At 48.5% G+C, this 17842-nt stretch overlaps 1 protein-coding gene across 1 annotated transcript in view; it reads left to right on the forward strand.

The window, feature by feature from the left end:
• Window positions 1–14873, forward strand: part of FBXO38 (F-box protein 38) — a 226997-nt gene extending 212124 nt beyond the window's left edge. The window contains exon 22 of the mRNA XM_078652963.1: window positions 14212–14873. Within this exon, the coding sequence (XP_078509089.1) occupies window positions 14212–14390 (179 nt within the window). The 3' untranslated portion in view covers window positions 14391–14873. The remainder of the gene's footprint in view (window positions 1–14211) is intronic.
• Window positions 14874–17842: the final 2969 nt, after the last annotated feature.

Consider the following 17842-nt stretch of genomic DNA (forward strand, 5'->3'; position numbering starts at 1 on the left):
CAACCCCACACACACACAACCCCACACACACAACCCCACACACACATCCCCACACACACAACAACAACCACACACAGCCACACACACACAACCACACACACACAACCCCACACACACAACCCCACAAACACACAACCACACCCCAGGGTAGCAAAACATAGCATAGCAAAACAAAACATAGCATAGCATAACAAAACATAGCATAGCATAACAAAACATAGTATAGCATAACGAAACACAAAAAACAGAGCATAACAAAACACAACAAAACATAGCATAGCACAACAAAACATAGCATAGCACAACAAAACGTAGCATAGCACAACAAAACATAGCATAACAAAACATAGCATAACAAAACATAGCATAGCAAAACAAAGCATAGCATTATAAAACACAACAAAACATAGCATAGCATAACAAAACATAGCATAGCATAACAAAACATAGCAAAGCGTAGCATAGCAAAACATAGCATAGCAAAACATAGCATAGCATAACATAGCATAGCAAAACAGCATAGCATAACATAGCATAGCATAATAAATCAAAGCATACAATAGCAAAACATAGCATAGCATAGCATAACAAAATAAAACATAGTATAGCAAAACAAAACATAGCATAACAAAACATAGCATAACAAAACACAGCATAACAAAACACAACACATAGCATAACAAAACACAGCAAAACACAACAAAACGTAGCATAGCTTAACAAAACGCAACATATTATAGCATAGCAAAACATAGCATAGCATATCAAACACAACAAAACATAGCATAACAAAACATAGCATAACAAAACACAGCATAGCATAACAAATCAAAGCATAGGATAGCAAAACATACCATAGCATAACAAAACAAAACATAGGATAGCAAAACAAAACATAGCATACAGCATCACTCAGCACGACCACAGCATCACTCAGGGGCACCACAACATCACTATGCTCTTCCACAGCATCACTGAACCCCACTGCATCACTCGTCGCCACCACAACATCACTCAGCGCCACCACAGCATCAATCTGTGCAACCATTCAACAACAACTGGTTCAAATATGTTCTCTCAATGTTTCAAGCTTTATGACAAATGTCACAAAAAAATGTTAATATTTCACTTCTGTTCTTGGATTTTCGTCACAATAAAATACACTGAAAATAATCTTCACAAAACTTAATTACAAAACTTTAAGCTATTGCCATTATCAATTACAATAACTTTTATTTAAGTATTAATTATTGAAACAAAATTAAAAGCCATTGTTATTTGTAATATCAATACATGTAAGTCACGTAAATACAACACATATTGCATTACAAATGCTATAGGTGTCACATTTGTGAAAGTTATAACTATTGGCATTGTAAATAACAATGCTACTAATTTCGCTATTTTCAAAACCAACACATAAATAAAAAAAATTGTAATTTACAATACCAATAGCTCAAACTTTCCTAATGCGAGACCTATTGCATTTCCAATGCTTGTTAAAATATATTTTTAAGGCCTCCTCAGGCCACTTAAAGTCCTGGGGACCCCATCCCCCGGGGCCGGCCTGCCTCTTTTTTTATTATTAGGGGAGGGGGGCTGCGTGGCCCCCCTCCTGGGCCACTTCTGGCCCTCTCCGTTGGGGACTGTGGGGGGGTCCCCAAGCCACCCACGGTCCCTGCCGACATTGCTTTTCTGCATGGGGAGCAGCTAACATGCTACTCCCCATGTAGAAAAGCAATCTGCTTTGGTTTTTGAAAGAGAGAGCAGGTTTCCTGCTCTCTCTTTCAAAAACCATAGCAAACTACAGTGTCCCGGGGGTGGGCACCCCGGGACACTGCAGGAGCCAGCCCTGCGGGGTGGCGGTCCCCAGGGCCACCACAAGGCTCCAGGAGGGGGGGCGCGTGGCCCCCCTCCCAACATTTAAAAGCCCTGGGGGTGGTGGTCCCCGGGGCTGGGGGGTCCGTCATGGACCCGCCAATTTAAATATGTAGTGCCCTGGGAGGTGGCGGTCCCTGGTGCATGTGGGGGGGCCGTGAGCCCCCCCGCATACAGCATATTAAAGCCTCGGGGTGGCGGTCCCCGGGGATCGAGTGGCCTTAGAGGCCCCCCTCATTATACATTTAAGCCCCCCGCTATAATACATACTTTGCCTTGGGGGGTGGCGGTCCCCGGGGCAGTGTGGGGGGATTGGGCCCCCCCACACTTTATTTTTATAAAGACCCCGGGATTTGACTCCCATGGGGGCTAATTAACATTAAAGTGCAGTTTTCATACAGTTCAATGTTATCCTATGGCGGAAAACAACAATGCCGTTTCACGGGTAAGTACCCAACTTGCATTTCCAGCCTTCAGGTTTTAAGGTCAGCAGAGGGCCAGTTCTCGGAAGCACAAAGTCTGCACCACCAGTGGCAAACGGCGGTCGGGTGGCTATTTGAAGATAGGCCTTATGCGTTTCAATGGACACTGGGGGTGTTTGAAGCCACGCTGCTTGCATGTAGGTAAATCGGTTGCAAGGGTCAAGCTCCATGGGTTGGAGCAGGCAAGGGGAGCCACAAGGCAGCACCAAACACGCTACCAGCGGCACAGGGGCGGCTGGGTGCAGGGTGTTAATACAGCGTCGGACGCCCAATGCTTTTCAACAGGGAAACTTGGATGGACAAACATGCTTTAGACGTGGAGCAGGAGCCTGCACAAAGGGAACCAGTGACAGCAGAGGTAAGGTGAGACGTTGGGGTTCATAGGAACACCGTCGGTCAAGCTCCCCAAGGCAAAGGGGCGTCAGGTGCAGGGGTGCCTTTGGACGTCAGATTCTTCTTGCTGGTTTTGGCTGGCAGGAGCCTTTGGTTTCACACTGCTGGCGTCGTTGTGTAGTCCAGGAGGGTTCAGCCAACGCTGGACTTGGACTCAGGATCTCTGGGGAACCTTTTCTGGATCGGTGGGCCACCTGGACACAGACGGGAGGTGTCGGTTGCAGAGTGGTTAAGGATCACGGATCCGTAGGGCACTAAAGTCCTTGGTGTATTTTCCTTTGTGGACAGAGTCGCCTTCCTCTGGAGTTCTGGTCTTCTTCAGAGGCAGGCAGTCTTCCCAGGGTTCATGGAGGTTGCTGACTGCTGGACAGGCCCCGTTTCTTTGCAGGATTTTCGAGGGTTGCAGACCGGCTCGTAGGGCTGGGGCCAAGTCATTAGGAATCTTCAGTGTTCTGCACGGCCTCTTCTTCACCCTTTTTCTTCTTAGTTTGGGTGGAACTAGTTTCATGGTCTGGGGGAGCCACCTAAGTTCTAAATTTGGGGACGTTTTATGGGAGAAACAAGGAGGGCCAGTGGGCACTTTACCTGGTTCAGAGAAGCCATCATAGTGCTGGGGAACACGAGTTGTCGAGTACAACCCCGTGTACTCCATATAGCTTCCCTGGCACTTACAATATCAAAGAATGGACTTCAATATTGTAGGGGCATATCTGCCTATGCAGATATACCCACGCCTGTGTAATAGTGCACCCTGCCTTAGGCTGTATGACTTGCTAGAGGGGTGACTTTACCTATACATCTGAAAGAAACCGGTAGTGTTAGATTCCTTACCTTAGAATATCCCCAGGCGTCAGACTGGATCCGGAAAGTTTTGCGTAGCAGTACCCCTGCGCGTCGGTAGACTTCATCTGCGGCTCCACCATGTCTGGCGTCGTGGTCGCCTGGATGACATCGTCTGAGTACTTAGACACTGCCCTCGCACGCTTTTTTCCGCGCCAGCAAGCGCAGATCTGGGAAGAGCAGTACTCCTAGTCAATTTTTGACTAAACTTTTTGATCTCTTTTGGATCCCTCTCGAGTTGATAATTTGACTTGCGGTGCCGATAGGGATGCCCGGGTTCATACCCTGCGACGATTGCCACCGCTTGATGTCGGTGACCGACCCCCACCGTCGGTGCCTTTACTGTCTCGGGGCCGACCACGATGACAAGTCGTGCCCGGACTGCCGGGCCCTGACTTCGAAAGCTAGGCAGGAGCGGTCCCGTATGCGTCTCGAGCTCCGGCAGTCGGCCCGCGCCGCTTGAGGTCCCGGTCCAGAAGGAGGTCGAGGGACCGGTCGCCGGGCCACAGTTATCGCTCGACGAGTCAACACCGCTCGTCGGGCTCAAAGTCCTCAGGTAAGTCGAGGCACAAGAAGTCAAAGAAGTGACATCGCTCTTCTGACTCCCCCCGACACTCGCGTGACACGGCCGGGGGTTCGGGCGACACCTCCCAAGCGACACCTCCCAAGCGGCTCCACCGGAGCCGCAAGCGCCGCGTCCAGCTCCACACCCTCCGGTCCCTGGGCTGCACGCGACGCCGGAGGAGATCAGTCTCTTCCTCACAGCCATGAGGTTGCGCTTCCCTCCGTCGCAAACCGTCGTGGCGTCGACCTTATGACCCCTCCGCTGGCGCTGTCACCAAGGGTGTTACCTCCGACGACGTCCCCGGTCCCAGCCCCGGCGTCAGACCGGCACCGCCCAGCTCCGTCTTTGACGCCGATCGGTGAGCCCTTCACTGACGACCCGACTCCATCATTTATTCCTGACTATCAGGAGATGGAAGACGAGGGGGACTGGGAGGGGTCTGAGGACCCTTTGGCACTGCAGTGCCAGTTGAGCCAGGTCTGGGCAGGCGAGCTGGGGGAGGCCAGTGGTCTGGACACTTCGCCTGACACTGGATTTGTCTCCCCTCCTATGTGGCTACGGAGGAGGGGGCTACTTACAGCGTGGTGTTGACTAGGGCAGCCAAGACCTTGGCTCTTGAGCTCCTGGTCGCGGCCGTGAGGACTAACCTCCTCACTGAGGTGCTCAAACCGCAGGCAAGCTCCTCGGAGCCTCTACTGCCGTTTAACGAAGCCCTCACTGACGTTCTGGTGAGCAGCTGGTCCAAGCCCTCTACAGGCCTCCCTGTAAATCGGAACGTGGCCCGACGCCGGCTTCGGGCGACCCAAGCTTCCTGTCCGTTTACCCCACCCCGAGAGCCTGGTGATCCAGGCCTCTACCTCCCAGACCGCATTCCCGACCGCTCCCCCGGATCGGGAATCCAAAAGGTACGATCAGTTTGGGAAAAAACTGTTCTCCGCACTGAGTTTGGGGTTGCGGTCTGTCAACACCGCCTGCCTTTCGGGCCGTTACTCCCACTCTCTGTCGGATACGGTTGTGGAAGTGCTGCTGCAGTGCCCGGTGGAGGTCCAGGCAAAGCTTACCCAAGCCCTAGCAGAGGGACGGGATACAGCACGCTATTCGATTCGGTGTGAACTTGATACCATGGACTCGCAGGGCGATTGCGACGACGGTGGCGGTTGGCCGCAACGCCTGGCTGAGGTCCGCCAATTTTTGGGGGGATGTCCAAGCCACCCTTATGGACATGCCCTTTGATGGCCGTCACCTCTTTGGCGACAAGGCGGACAGTGCTCTGGAGCGTTTTAAGGACTCCAGGGCTACGGCCAAGTCCTTGGGCCTTGGCCAACACCAGCAAACTTCCGCCTTTCGTGACCAAGGAAGGGGCGCCCCCAAATGTCCAGCTACCAACAGGCCGCAGAACTTACCTCAAGGCGGTCGCGGACATGGTAACTGCCATGGCGGTGCTGGGGGGCACGGCAAAGTCAATCCACACCCGCCCCCGCAGCATCTGCCTCAAAATCCTCCTAGTCCAAATTTTCAGGCCCATTCGACGCCAGTGGGGGGCAGGGTTCGCCATCACCTCCTTCACTGGTGCTCATCACATCGGACAGGTGGGTGCTGCAAATCGTCTGAAGGGGCTACTCCATCCCCTTCGAAGCGACCCCTCAAGCCATGCCACCGCAGTACGACCGCATGTCGGGGGATCACTTACGACTTCTACAGGAAGAAGTTATGGCCCTCTTGGCCAAGGGGGCCGTCAAGTGCGTTCCTGAGCCAGAAGTAGGACGTGGTTGCTATTCCCACTACTTTCTGGTACCCAAGAAGGGCAAAGGAGGCCTACGCCCTATCTTGGACCTACGGAGCGTCAACGGCTTCCACTGGAAGGAGAAGTTGAAGATGCTGACTTTGGCTCAAGTCCTAGCTGCCCTGGGCCCAGAAGACTGGATGGTAGCGTTGGACTTGCAGGACGCATATTTCCACATCCCCGTCCTGCCGGCCCACCGGCTTTACCTGCGGTTCAGGGTAGGCCACGGTCCTCCCCTTCGGCCTTACCAGTGCCCCACGGGTGTTCACGAAAGTGATGGCGGTGGTCGCAGCTCATCTGCGCAGATTAGGGGTTTCAGTCTTCCCCAATCTCGACAATTGGTTGTTGAAGGCGGGCTCGCCCCAGACAGTCGTCTTCCATCTCCAGATTAAGGCCGACCTCCTGCACTCGCTGGGGTTCTCCATCAACGTGCCGAAGTCACACCTGTGCCCCTCTCATCGGAGCGGTTCTGGACTCAGCGCAGTTTCGGGTTTATCCCCCCGAACAGCGGGTTCAGGATATTTAGGCTCTGATTCCGATTTTTCAGCCTTTATTCCAAGTTTCGGTCAGGTTGACGCTGCGGCTCCTGGGGTTGATGGCTTTCTGCATCCTTCTGGTGCATCACACCAGGTGGCGGATGCGGGCTCTGCAGTGGGACCTGAATTTTCAGTGGGCACTGCATCAGGGCAACCTGTCCGACCACGTCCGGATCTCGGAGGGCACTGCAAGACAGTTGTAGTGGTGGCTCACGAACCGCGATTGGGTTAGCGGCAGCTCTCTCGCCCTACCCCAACCGGAGCACGTAGTGCTGACGAATGCGTCACTCCTGGGATGGGGGGGGGGCCACATTGGAGAGCGGGAGATCAGAGGCCTCTGGTCTCCGGCGGAGTCCCGGCTTCACAGCAACCTTCTAGAGCTGCGGGCGATCCGGCTTGCACTGAAGGCATTTCCTCCCTCTGTCCAGGGAAGTGTAGTGCAGGTGTTCACGGACAACACCACCGCCATGTGGTACTGCAACAAACAGGGCGGGGTGGGGTCGTGGACCCTTTGTCGGGAGGCTCTGCGCCTCTGGACATGGCTGGAACACCAGGGCGTCACCCTGGTGGTTCAACAAATGGCAGGTTCCCTGAACGCCAGGGGGGACGAACTCAGCCACCGCTGCATGATGGATCACGAATGGCATCTGAACTCAGACGTGGCGCAAGGCCTCTTTCAGCAGTGGGGAGAGCCTTGGTTAGATCTTTTCGACTGAAGAGAACGCGCAATGTCATCCGTTCTGCGTGTTGGAATTTCCAAGGTGGCACTCGCTCGGAGACGCTTTTCGTCGCGAGTGGAGCTGCGGTCTGTTGTATACATTTCCGCCCATACCACTTCTGCCCAGAGTGCTGAAGAAGATCAGGTCGACCTGGCCCAAGTCATCCTTAAGGCTCCGGACTGGGCACGAAGCTACTGGTATCCCGAGCTACTCAGCATGTCAGTCGATCCCCCGATTTGTCTGCCTGTTCAGGAGGACCTTCTGTTGCAGGAGCCTTGGACGGTCCTTCACCCGAACCTGTCCAGCCTCCACCTCCACACGTTGAGATTGAGCCGCGGCAGTTGAGGCCATTTGACTTTCCTCCTGATGTCTGTGATGTAATTCTGGTAGGCAGGTGTCCCTCCACAAAATCGGTATACGCCTGCAGGTGGAACAAATTTGTGGCATGGTGCACAGCAAAGGTTGAGGATCCTCTTCCCCCTTTCAGAGGTCCTCCTCTTCCTTCTTTCTCTTGCCCAGCCGAGCTCTGCTTTGGGCACTCTTAAGGGCTACCTCTCTGCCATTTCTCCTTCTTGAGGCTTCCTGATCAGCCTTCTCTTTTTAAGTCCCCTGTTGTAAATAGATTCTTGAAAGGCATCTCGCACATGTTTCCTCCTGTTCCTTTTGTGATGCCTCAGTGGGACTTGAACCTTGTTCTTAACAAATTTGATGGGTGCTCCTTTCGAGCCACTTTACAATTGCCCTCTACCTCTTCTGACTCTTAAGACTGCATTCCTGGTTGCCATCACCTCTGCCAGGAGAGTGAGTGAGCTCCAGGCTCTTTCTTCTAAGCCTCCTTTCCTTTCTGTCCATCCAGACAAAGTTGTCTTGAAAACTCGTCCTTCTTTCTTACCCAAAGTGGTCACAACCTTTCATATTGGGCAGTCCATCACCTTGCCCACCTTCTTTCCGCCTCCGCATCCCTTGAAGGAGGAAGAGAGGCGCCACGATCTAGACCCAAAACGTGCGCTCTCTTTTTATCTAGACCGCAATCACCAGTTCCGGGTGGACGACCAGCTCTTTGTTGGTTACGTGGGCGTGAAGAAGGGACGGACGGTGCACAAATAGACCATCTCTGGGTCGTGTTGTGCATCAAGGTCTGTTACTCCTTAGCGAGGAAGGAGCCTCCTGTTGGGCTGAGGGCCCATTCTATTTGAGCCACAGCGGCTACCACTGCCCTGGATCGGGGAGTCCCCTCGCAGGACATCTGTCAGGCAGCTACGTGGGCTTCACTGCACACGTTTGCTAGACACTACTGCCTGGACAGCCAAGTCCGGAGAGATGGCTTTTTCGGCCGTTTCACTCTCCGGGACTTTCTGGTGTGATCTTGGTTTGCAGACCCACCACCGGGTTTGGTATTGCTGGAGTATCTATTCTAAGGTAAGGAATCTAACACTAACCTGTTTCTTTCAGATGCATAAGTTACTTACCTTCGGTAACGATATATATGTAAGAAACAATAGTTAGTGTTAGATTCCTTACCGCCCCACCCATCCTCCCCGTTCTGCGAACCGATATCTAGGGTTAAGGACATCCCTTTCAGGGCCCTAGTTTCATGGCACCAGTGTCTGTCTCTGGCATGGCTCTGCGTTCCTGGCACGGAAGGCTATGTACAAGAAGGTAAGTAACTTGTGCATTAGGCTGTGCTAGTTGGCATGGCATACAGGCAGTGTGCCATGTCAACTTTGTTTTTTGTTCACACCAGGCCATGCATGCTGTAGTGGCAGTCTGCATGTCCTAGGTGAGGGGTCCCTAGGGGACCCTCTAAAGTCCCAATGCCCTAGGCACCCATGTACCATTTACTAGGTACTAAAAGACTTGAAGGGCCATTTGTGGAACAGTTTTAGGAAAGGAACACTGGTGCTGGGAACTGGACTGCAGGGACCCAGTACTCTACAGTGAAAGTTGCGTCAAAAGCCAGGCAAAAAGTGTGTTGGGAGGGGGTACTGCAACAGATCACCATTTTCTCACAAAAGTATTCTGAGAAGGTAAAATTTAGCGAAGCAAGGCTGCAGACGGTGTCAGAGATTTCCACGTTTGGACTTAGTCACTTTTATGAAAGTCAAAAATCTCCAGCGGGACGATGCAGGAAACTGTAGCCAACAAGAGTTTCAGAAGGCCGGATACCACTTTGGCGAAGACCGCTTAACAGAATTTGCTCCTGTGTTGAAGAGCATAGGGGTCCTTCTGCAAAGTTAGTCTGGCAGATACACAAGCAGGTTGGGAGGGGGCTACTCTCGGTTCTCAGAGCAGTTTCTAGCCACAACGTCCCAGGTTTTGGATTTTGACTATTCAGGTGCCTTTGGCACCACCACCAAGGGTCCAGTATTGGAGGAGCACCACTTGGGGTATCAGCATTCACTTAGGTTGGGCCCAGATGCACGTTCAAGATGGTGGGATCCGGTTATGTCCCAGGGGCTCTGAACAGGAGACCAGCAAACTAGCCCTATGAGTTGCTCTGGTAGTCCTGGGTCCAGGAGAAGAAGCAAGGCTTAACGCAGGCTCCATACAGCAAAGCAGACTTGTGGAGTATGCAGCAGGCCACAGCAGCAGGCAGTCTACTGAGAATCCATCCGCAGGCCCGTAAAGTGAACTAAAGAGTGGGTCAGAGGGCCCTATTTGTATACCCGGTGCCTTCTTTGAGATGGTGGAAATTTCTAGAAGTTTCAACTTTGAAGTGCTTGGAATTTCCCTACTTCCCTGCTCTGGCTCCAGGCTTGCTGCAGAGACAATCTGTCGGTCACAAGTGCAGAAAAACGCCAACTTTCTTGAAGTGACATATTCTAAATTGTAATTAAAATTCCAACATTATCATTAGAGGATTTTCAAATACAGTTGCATAGATACCCAACATGAAATGCTCATCCGTCCCCAATCAAAAGTAAGCACTTATTAAATATTATAAGGCAACCCAATGTCATCCTAAGGGACAGGTAGGCATTACAGTAGTGAAAAACAAATCTAATAGTTTTTCTCTAACAAAACTTGTAAAACTTAAGAGTACATGTCCAACCTTTTAATTACAAAGCCTCCTGCCCTGTTGACTACCTAAGCCCTACCTTAGGAGTGACTTATGTGCAATAAAAGGGGAGTTTAGTTCTTGCAAGGGGGTTATGTTGCCAAGTCGAATTAACAGTTTAGGGGAGTGAGCACAAAAATTGAGGGAAGCAGACAAAGTGCTTGGAAGAAGACCACAGTAAGGCTGGCAGGTCTAACCCTGTAAATGTATATATAAGCTTAATGATTGACTTTTGTAGAGGGCCCTGCCCGTTTTATATGTGGCCAAATGTGTGCCTACCTAAAATTAGCTTCTGCAGACACCACTGCTAGACAAAGTCAAAGTGCTATATGGAGAAACAGATTAATATCATAAGACAGTCTTCTCTCACAAATGCATTTGCTAAATGAGCCAAACAGAAATTTGTTTTACTAAATAATTTCACTTCAACATTTCTAAAATCATTGCGTTGGTTATAGATGCAAACAAATGCCATTCTCTGGAAGTATTCCAGCAGAAGACATCAAAAATGAATCCAAAAGGCAAAGAAGAGCGGTGCAGCTCAGCTGGATGCATGACAGTATCATGCAAGGAAAACATAAAGCTATGTTGTGTAAACAGGTTTACAAATTCCTTCCTCTAATTAATAGACAGCCATCACAGTTCCAGGCACTTCAGAGGTTACAGAGCATTAATGATTTACCAGAACCTTCTCTCTCACTTGTTGCTAGGTCCCACTGCTCGCCCCCACTGGCAGCAGCAGTCTTACGCTCATTCTTTCAGCCCTACACAAGAGAAAAGTCTGTTTTTGATCTCTGTAAAATGCCCTTTTTGTTAAACTTTAGTAGTTTTACAGCTATGTTTCCCAGCACTCAGACTAAGCCCAAATAACTTTCATACCAAGACTCTATCAAAAACTTTGAATAGATTTAGGAAAATTCTCAAATATTGTATCCTGCATGATCACCTTACAAACCCCAAAGAGAAGCGAGAAGCAAACAAGGGAGACAAGTCAAAAAAGCATGCAATCCCATGGAGTGCCTAAAAAAAAAGAAAAAATGAGTTTCTGAAAAGCAATCACCCGTGGAAGAAACAAAGATGCCAATTTCAGAAAGGTGGTAAAGTCGTTATGCTTCATGAGAGGAACAAAGGCTTGCTGGAGGTGCTAAAACAGATAGAAAGCAACTGAGCATCTATCTCACGCTAAAGTCTGCTTTGCTGGTTACCATCACCTCTGCCAGAAGAGTGAGTGAGCTTCAGGCTCTTTCTTCTAAGCCTTCTTTTCTCTCTGTCCATCCGGACAAAGTTGAGGACCGCACACAACAGTTCTGGGTGGACGACCAGCTCTTTGTTGGCTACCTGGGCACCAAGAAAGGTCGGGCTGTGCACAAGCGGACCATCTCTCGGTTGGTTGTTCTGTGCATAAAGGCTTGTTCCTCCTTGGCTAAAAAGGAGCCTCCAGTGGAGTGGCGCGCACACTCTACCTTGGCGACGGCAGCCACTACTGCTCTGGGACGGGGAGTTCCCTTGCATGACACCTGTCAGGCAGCTACGTGGGCCTCCCTGCACATGTTTACCAAGCACTCCTGCCTGGAAAGCCAAGTCCGGAGGGACGGCTTCTTTGGCCATTCTGGTCTCCAGGACTTTCTGGTGTGATCTTGGTTCGCAGACCCACCACCTGGGTTGGTATTGCTAGGTTATCTATTCTAAGGTAAGGAATCTATCACTACGTGTTTCTTTCAGAAGCACAAATTACTTACCTTCGGTATGGCTCTGCGTTCCTGGCGTGGAAAGTCGTGTACAGAACTGAGGTCAGCGCGCGTGGGCGCATCTAAGTAGCTTCAGCGACGTCTTCCCGACGCCAACCGATGCGCAGGGGTAATGCTGACAAAAAACTTTCCGATCCTGTCTGACGCCTGGGGGTAATGCTGAAGATAAGGAATCTATCACTACTAATCGTTACCGAAGGTAAGTAACTTGTGCAACAGGGTTATGCTCACTTCACACAGTAAGTCGTCCTAGAGGGGCTTAGTGACCCCAGGGTCAGTTGCCCCTTGGCTAATGCCCTGCACTCGATTGACACCCCTAAATTCTGTATTTAGGGCAGTGCTTGGCACCAGATAAGCAGATCCTGATGATCTAAAAAGAGAGCGGCCACTGAAGAGGCGCATAAGCAGAGAATACTGAAGAGAGCACCTGTCTGCGCCCTAGCCCAGCCGGCTTGTCTGTAGCCCTTGTTGAAAATTGCACCAAAATTGACTCGTCCTACGCTGTGACTCCAGAAATTTGGGAGAAGTGCCTGCTTTTTAAAAAGACTATGAAAAGTGGACCTTTTTCAGCAGAGCCTCGGGAGCTGTCAAAACTGGACACCTGAAGCATCCACTGCACCGGTCACTTCCTGCCCAAATCGAAGTGAGCCAATAATTCAAACGAGGTTACCCAGCCCTCAAGAGCCCGAGTCCATTGTGTTTTCACCCCTCTTGGGATCCCTGATGTCACCTGCAGCCTCTGCACACAGGCGCCATCTCCTGCGACTGCTCTGGTAAGGAAAAAAAACAACGCTTGATGACACCGCTGCACCCCTCATTCCTGGGCCTTGCAGAAGAGGACTTAGGTTGTCCCCCCATCCTCAAGCATTGCAAGGCCTGAGCCCACTTGCTGGTTAAGCCGTTCTGGCTTCCTAACCAGAGCCTGCAGCCTCTTTTCGCATTAACCAATCTTAATTGAAATACACTGGGCTTCTAACACTGTTTTGTACACCGAACCCAGCCGCTGTTATGCCACTGATGGTGTACTGTTGATACAGTATATCAACTTACATGACCACTCACCTAAATTCATGTTGATTGGTCCTGTAAGTCGATATACTGTACCTGTTTGCAGAACTTGTTCTTCCTTTGATAGGATGAAGGAAATAGCACTTTTTAAAGTGAAAAGAATTTATATTTAAACATGAACGATATTTCTCTGGTGCCTTAATATATATAAAGATACTTGCTATCTTCATAAATTAGTGTGGATCTCCTTCTTGAGGTGTGTTGTCATTTATTAACAAATTTGTGTATTTTGCAAATGTCTTGCACACCTGTATGTTAAGCCTAGGGCTGCTCGACCACGCTACCCCCTAATAGAGTACTTTGGCATTGCATAGCAAGCCCCTCTCCACTATTAAGGGAACCCCAGGACTATTCCTGGGATATCAGATTTTTACATATCACAAAAAGAGCCAGCTCCCTGCACCAATGCACCTTGGAATTGCTACATAAGTTTCTGGATTCTGTCTGACGCTTGGGGATTTTCACAAGGTGAGGAGTGTGCAGCTAGTCTCTCTACCAGAAAAGGTGTTACTGAAGGCAAGTAACTTTTTCTTTAGGCATTTTTCTTTGAGGCATTTTGCTCGGCAAAGATACGTGACAGGCTTGCACTGTGTGTACTGTCAGTCAGTTTCTTTCATACTACCAAGAAGGGTTCATTATGAGAGTAGAAATGTCCTTATAAACTACGATAACTTAATGATCCTGGCAAGTTCAAATAAATCTGGTACCTTCATTTTGAGCCTCCTTGTCAATCAATGTAAAATGACGGCACAGTTCCTCGGTTTATTACAGAGAAGGGCTATGTTTTTCTCATTTCACAAGGAAAGGATCTTGAACTAAACTTGAAGGGTACTTGTTACTCTGGTGCCTGTAAGCGTTTGTTGATTTTAAGCCAGAACATCTACAGATGGATTGTTTTGTGATTAATGACTTTCTCTGATTTAGCATACTAGATGTCTCTGGAAGGGACCATAGCTCATTTAGTGTGGTTTATATGTGCACTTGTATATATGTGAGAGTGATATGGATGTTTGGATACAGGGAGGCATGACAAAACTTCAATAAGTTACTGTTCATGATAGTTCTAGGCTAGAGTAGAGGTTTTTTTTGGTGACCATACGCCTTTGTTTCTTACCAACTAAAATACTCTTTCTCTTTGCAGCCACCATCTATGCACCTCGACGAAAGGGCCAGCTCTCTGCTGATATCTGCATGGAAACAATTGGGGAGGAGATCTCTGAGCTGCGGCAGATGAAGAGAGGCGTGTTCCAGCGTGTGGTAGCCATATTTATACACTACTGTGATGTCAACGGTGAGCCTGTGGAAGATGATTACATTTGAAGAAGGGGCACCTCCTTCCTTTAATCCTCCACCTGACTCTTTGGGTCTGTCTTGTTGGCTGCTTGACTGACAGACTGGGAACAATGTTGACAGCTGGCACAAGAGGGATTGCTCGGCTTCTTTCTCAGAGTTTGGTTGCACTTTTACAACACAATAAAGAAGGAAACTTGTATAAAATGATAAAAATTCTTGTACAGATATTGCATTAAACTAAAAATTACTCTTTTTCTTATACTGTTTTTCATGTGTTTATACTGTTTAATTTAAAAGGCTTCTTGTGGGAAGGCAGAACATTTCCACTGAAGAGGGTGGATGATCAAGAACGGGTTGTTTATTCATAGATCACTGTATGATACAGCTTTTGTTTGTAGAAAACTTTGATATGTGAAGATGAGTTCTCTGACTTTTTTAATATGTGCCTTCATTTCCTTTCCCCCTGACCATCATATGGTCTGCACTAAGTAAAACAATTGAAAACTGCCATTTTCTGTGTATTATTTTGCTAGGAATCTGTTATTTCGTGTGTGATTGGGACAAGGATGCATTAGTCAATAAGACCAAAAATGTCACAACAATTTGGATATTGCCTTAGTTTCCTTACAGACCTTCAATAGATAAAATGCAAAATATTCCTCTGGTGTCATGGCTGAGTATGGAGCCTTTTAATATTCTAGGTTATGGGGCATAGTTTATTTTCTATATTCTCTCAGTGCATTAATGACACAAAATTAAAGTGGCTGATTGTGAAATCCCCTAGAGATATTTATTTATTTTATTTATTTAAAGAGTTTTATATAGCGCTGGCTAGACCCGGAGGTATCAGAGCGCTTTACAAGAGAATCACCAATGTAACAAATAAAATTCAACAATTACATAATAAATCCCCCTCCCCATCTCCTCTACAGCTATCAGGTAGCTCCATCGGGCTTTGGCCAAATAGCTAGGTCTCAATAACAAACAATTTAAGGAACATGGATGGCAAAATAAAGAGGGGAGGGGACAGGGAAGGTGAGAAAGGGAGGATAGGAGAAGAGACAACAAGGAGCGACGAAATCAAAACTGTCTAAAGGCCGACTGGGTAGGTGACGACCAAGGCGGCAGTCCACGGCCCTTCTCCCCTATAGCTAAACCAGGTAGCTCCATCGGGCATCAGACAGAAAAGTTCAGTCTCAATACATTGAGAGAGGAGAGAAGTAGAGATAATAAATAGAGGGAGGACGCGGGAAGAGACGACAGGAGAGAGGAAAGGAAGTCTGGCTAAAGACCGACTGGGTAATTGACGTCCAAGGAGTGAATCCCCGACCTGTCTCCCCTATAGCTAAACCAGGTAGCTCCATCGGGCATCAAACAGAATAGCTAACTCTCAAATGACGTGGGAAAATTCACAGGTAAACAGGGTGGGGACTAGGGCCAGGACAGGTAAAGGAAGAAATCAATAGCAGGAAAGTGGGGAGGAGTAGAGCGGGGAGTGGTAGGGGGTAGGTAGTTCAGTAAAAGTTACATGATTATAAACAGATACTGGATGTCTTGGCTGAGGTCCTGCCGAAGTTTTGTCTTAAAGTCCCTAAACATGCTCAGAAAAACGTCTTTCGTCAGGGCCATGTTGTCCACTACCTCAGCTGAGTTCGGCGAGGGGCGCATTTCCGCCGTTGCGAAAAAGTTTGAGACCTTGTTGGGTGTTTTGCTAGTCGTCTTCTTTGGCGGCATATGGGTGGGCCCAGGAGGACCCCACTGTGATGGCAGAGAGATGTCTTGGGCTCGAGGGAGTAGGACTATAGAAGCTGGCCGTGGGATGATCAATAAAGGCAGGTTTGGTCCTGGCGCCACAGTGAGTGCGTAGGGCAGTCACACATACATGGCACCCACTTGCGTGTCGTGTGGCACTTCGCCTCTTCAAACCGTAGAGGGTCTCAGGGATTGCGCCTCCTTAGTTGGCAGACAGGTACCCGCAAGGTGAAACTCTGAGCAGCAGGAGTTGATACATATTTAATTTGCCCTCATGAGGCGGGCTGTTTGCAGCATGGATGGTCAGACCTTCACACCATGCTCTGTACAGGACTCACGGAGGGCCATTTTGTAAAGCAGGTGTGCTGCCCGGAGGCATCCTGGGTTAGGCTGTGGGACCACGATGCAGTTATCGTTTTCCCGGTCCATATGTTGACCTGTCAACATAAAGAGTTAACCTGCTGAACATCTTCACTTACACCTATCAGACCAATTTACAGTTATGTTAATTATTTTTCTACAATGTTATGAGCATTTGTAGAGTATACTTAACCCATTTGCATGTCTCTGTAGTGTTTTCTGATACAAGACACCCTTTTCCAAATAGTCTTGGATTTCCGTCCATTAGAGTTGTGATTGTGTGATATCATTGTTTTTGGATAGTCCGCATTGGTTTGCCTAATGTATTTTTTCATAACAGTTTGTATTGGTTCATATCAATATTGAACTTGTAGAAAAAGGGGCCTTTTTTACTTTACTTCATGTCTAGTTGAACGTGTGTGGTAAAGGACATTTTAGTTCCAGTTGAATAAAACATTAGTATGCTTGGTATGAGAAGCCTGAACTTTTGAGTGGCAAAAGTAGCAGACTGCATTATTTTTTTTCAGTGTTAAGAAATGTGGATGTGTTCTGTTTAGCCTAGCTTTCTGTGAGTGATCGAGTTGTGCATAGCTATTTTGACTGGTATGTGCTATTGCGATGTATGTGCTGCCAACTCTGTGAAACACTTTTGCATTGCTCGCCAAAGAAATAAAACGGTTCCTTTATTGATGGTAGGGCAGCTGTGGGAAATCATTGCTTCAGCTAATGTTCTCCAGTATTAGGGTGTCTTTCATAGATTCACATGCCTGAATCATTTCCTGTCGTCGGAGTGGGAGTCCCACGGTATATAAAAAAGCAATAATATGCTATAATATCATTGGAAAAACCAGTAATTCCCAACCAGGAAGTAAAGTAGCCCAAGCTACAGTAGAAAAAACTTCCACACTCATGACTATCCTAGTCATTTTGTATAGTCCAAACTACAGCCAATCAGGCGACAGCACCCACCAGAAGGTTCTCCCCAGAGGCTCAGGCTCTCAGATTTTCTACCGCACGTCGTGTGAAGGGAGTCTCCCTGAGCTCTGCTCAGTTTTCTTCAATTTTTTCTTCATAATATCACAGTTTTGTAATGTCTTCTTACATGAAGTCTACCTTCAGACCCTGCGTCACTTGTGGAAAGCTGAGACCTTTTCCTGTGAACCCTCATGAAGAGTATATGGACCAGCACTCTGTCTGTCTCTGACATGGTAGAAGGAGAAGGGGTTGTTCTTGTGCTTAGACTATACCCCCCTTCTGATGTGGGAGGATTTTTTGTTTGTCCTGCACATTAAGGTTTTAAGTGATGCTTCTCCTCTAATTCACCAGCTGAAGTAACATCACAATTAAGGGGTCTCTGGCCTTCTTTG

The sequence above is a fragment of the Lissotriton helveticus genome, chromosome 7 (genome assembly GCF_964261635.1).
Source record: "Lissotriton helveticus chromosome 7, aLisHel1.1, whole genome shotgun sequence".
NCBI lineage: Eukaryota > Metazoa > Chordata > Amphibia > Caudata > Salamandridae > Lissotriton > Lissotriton helveticus.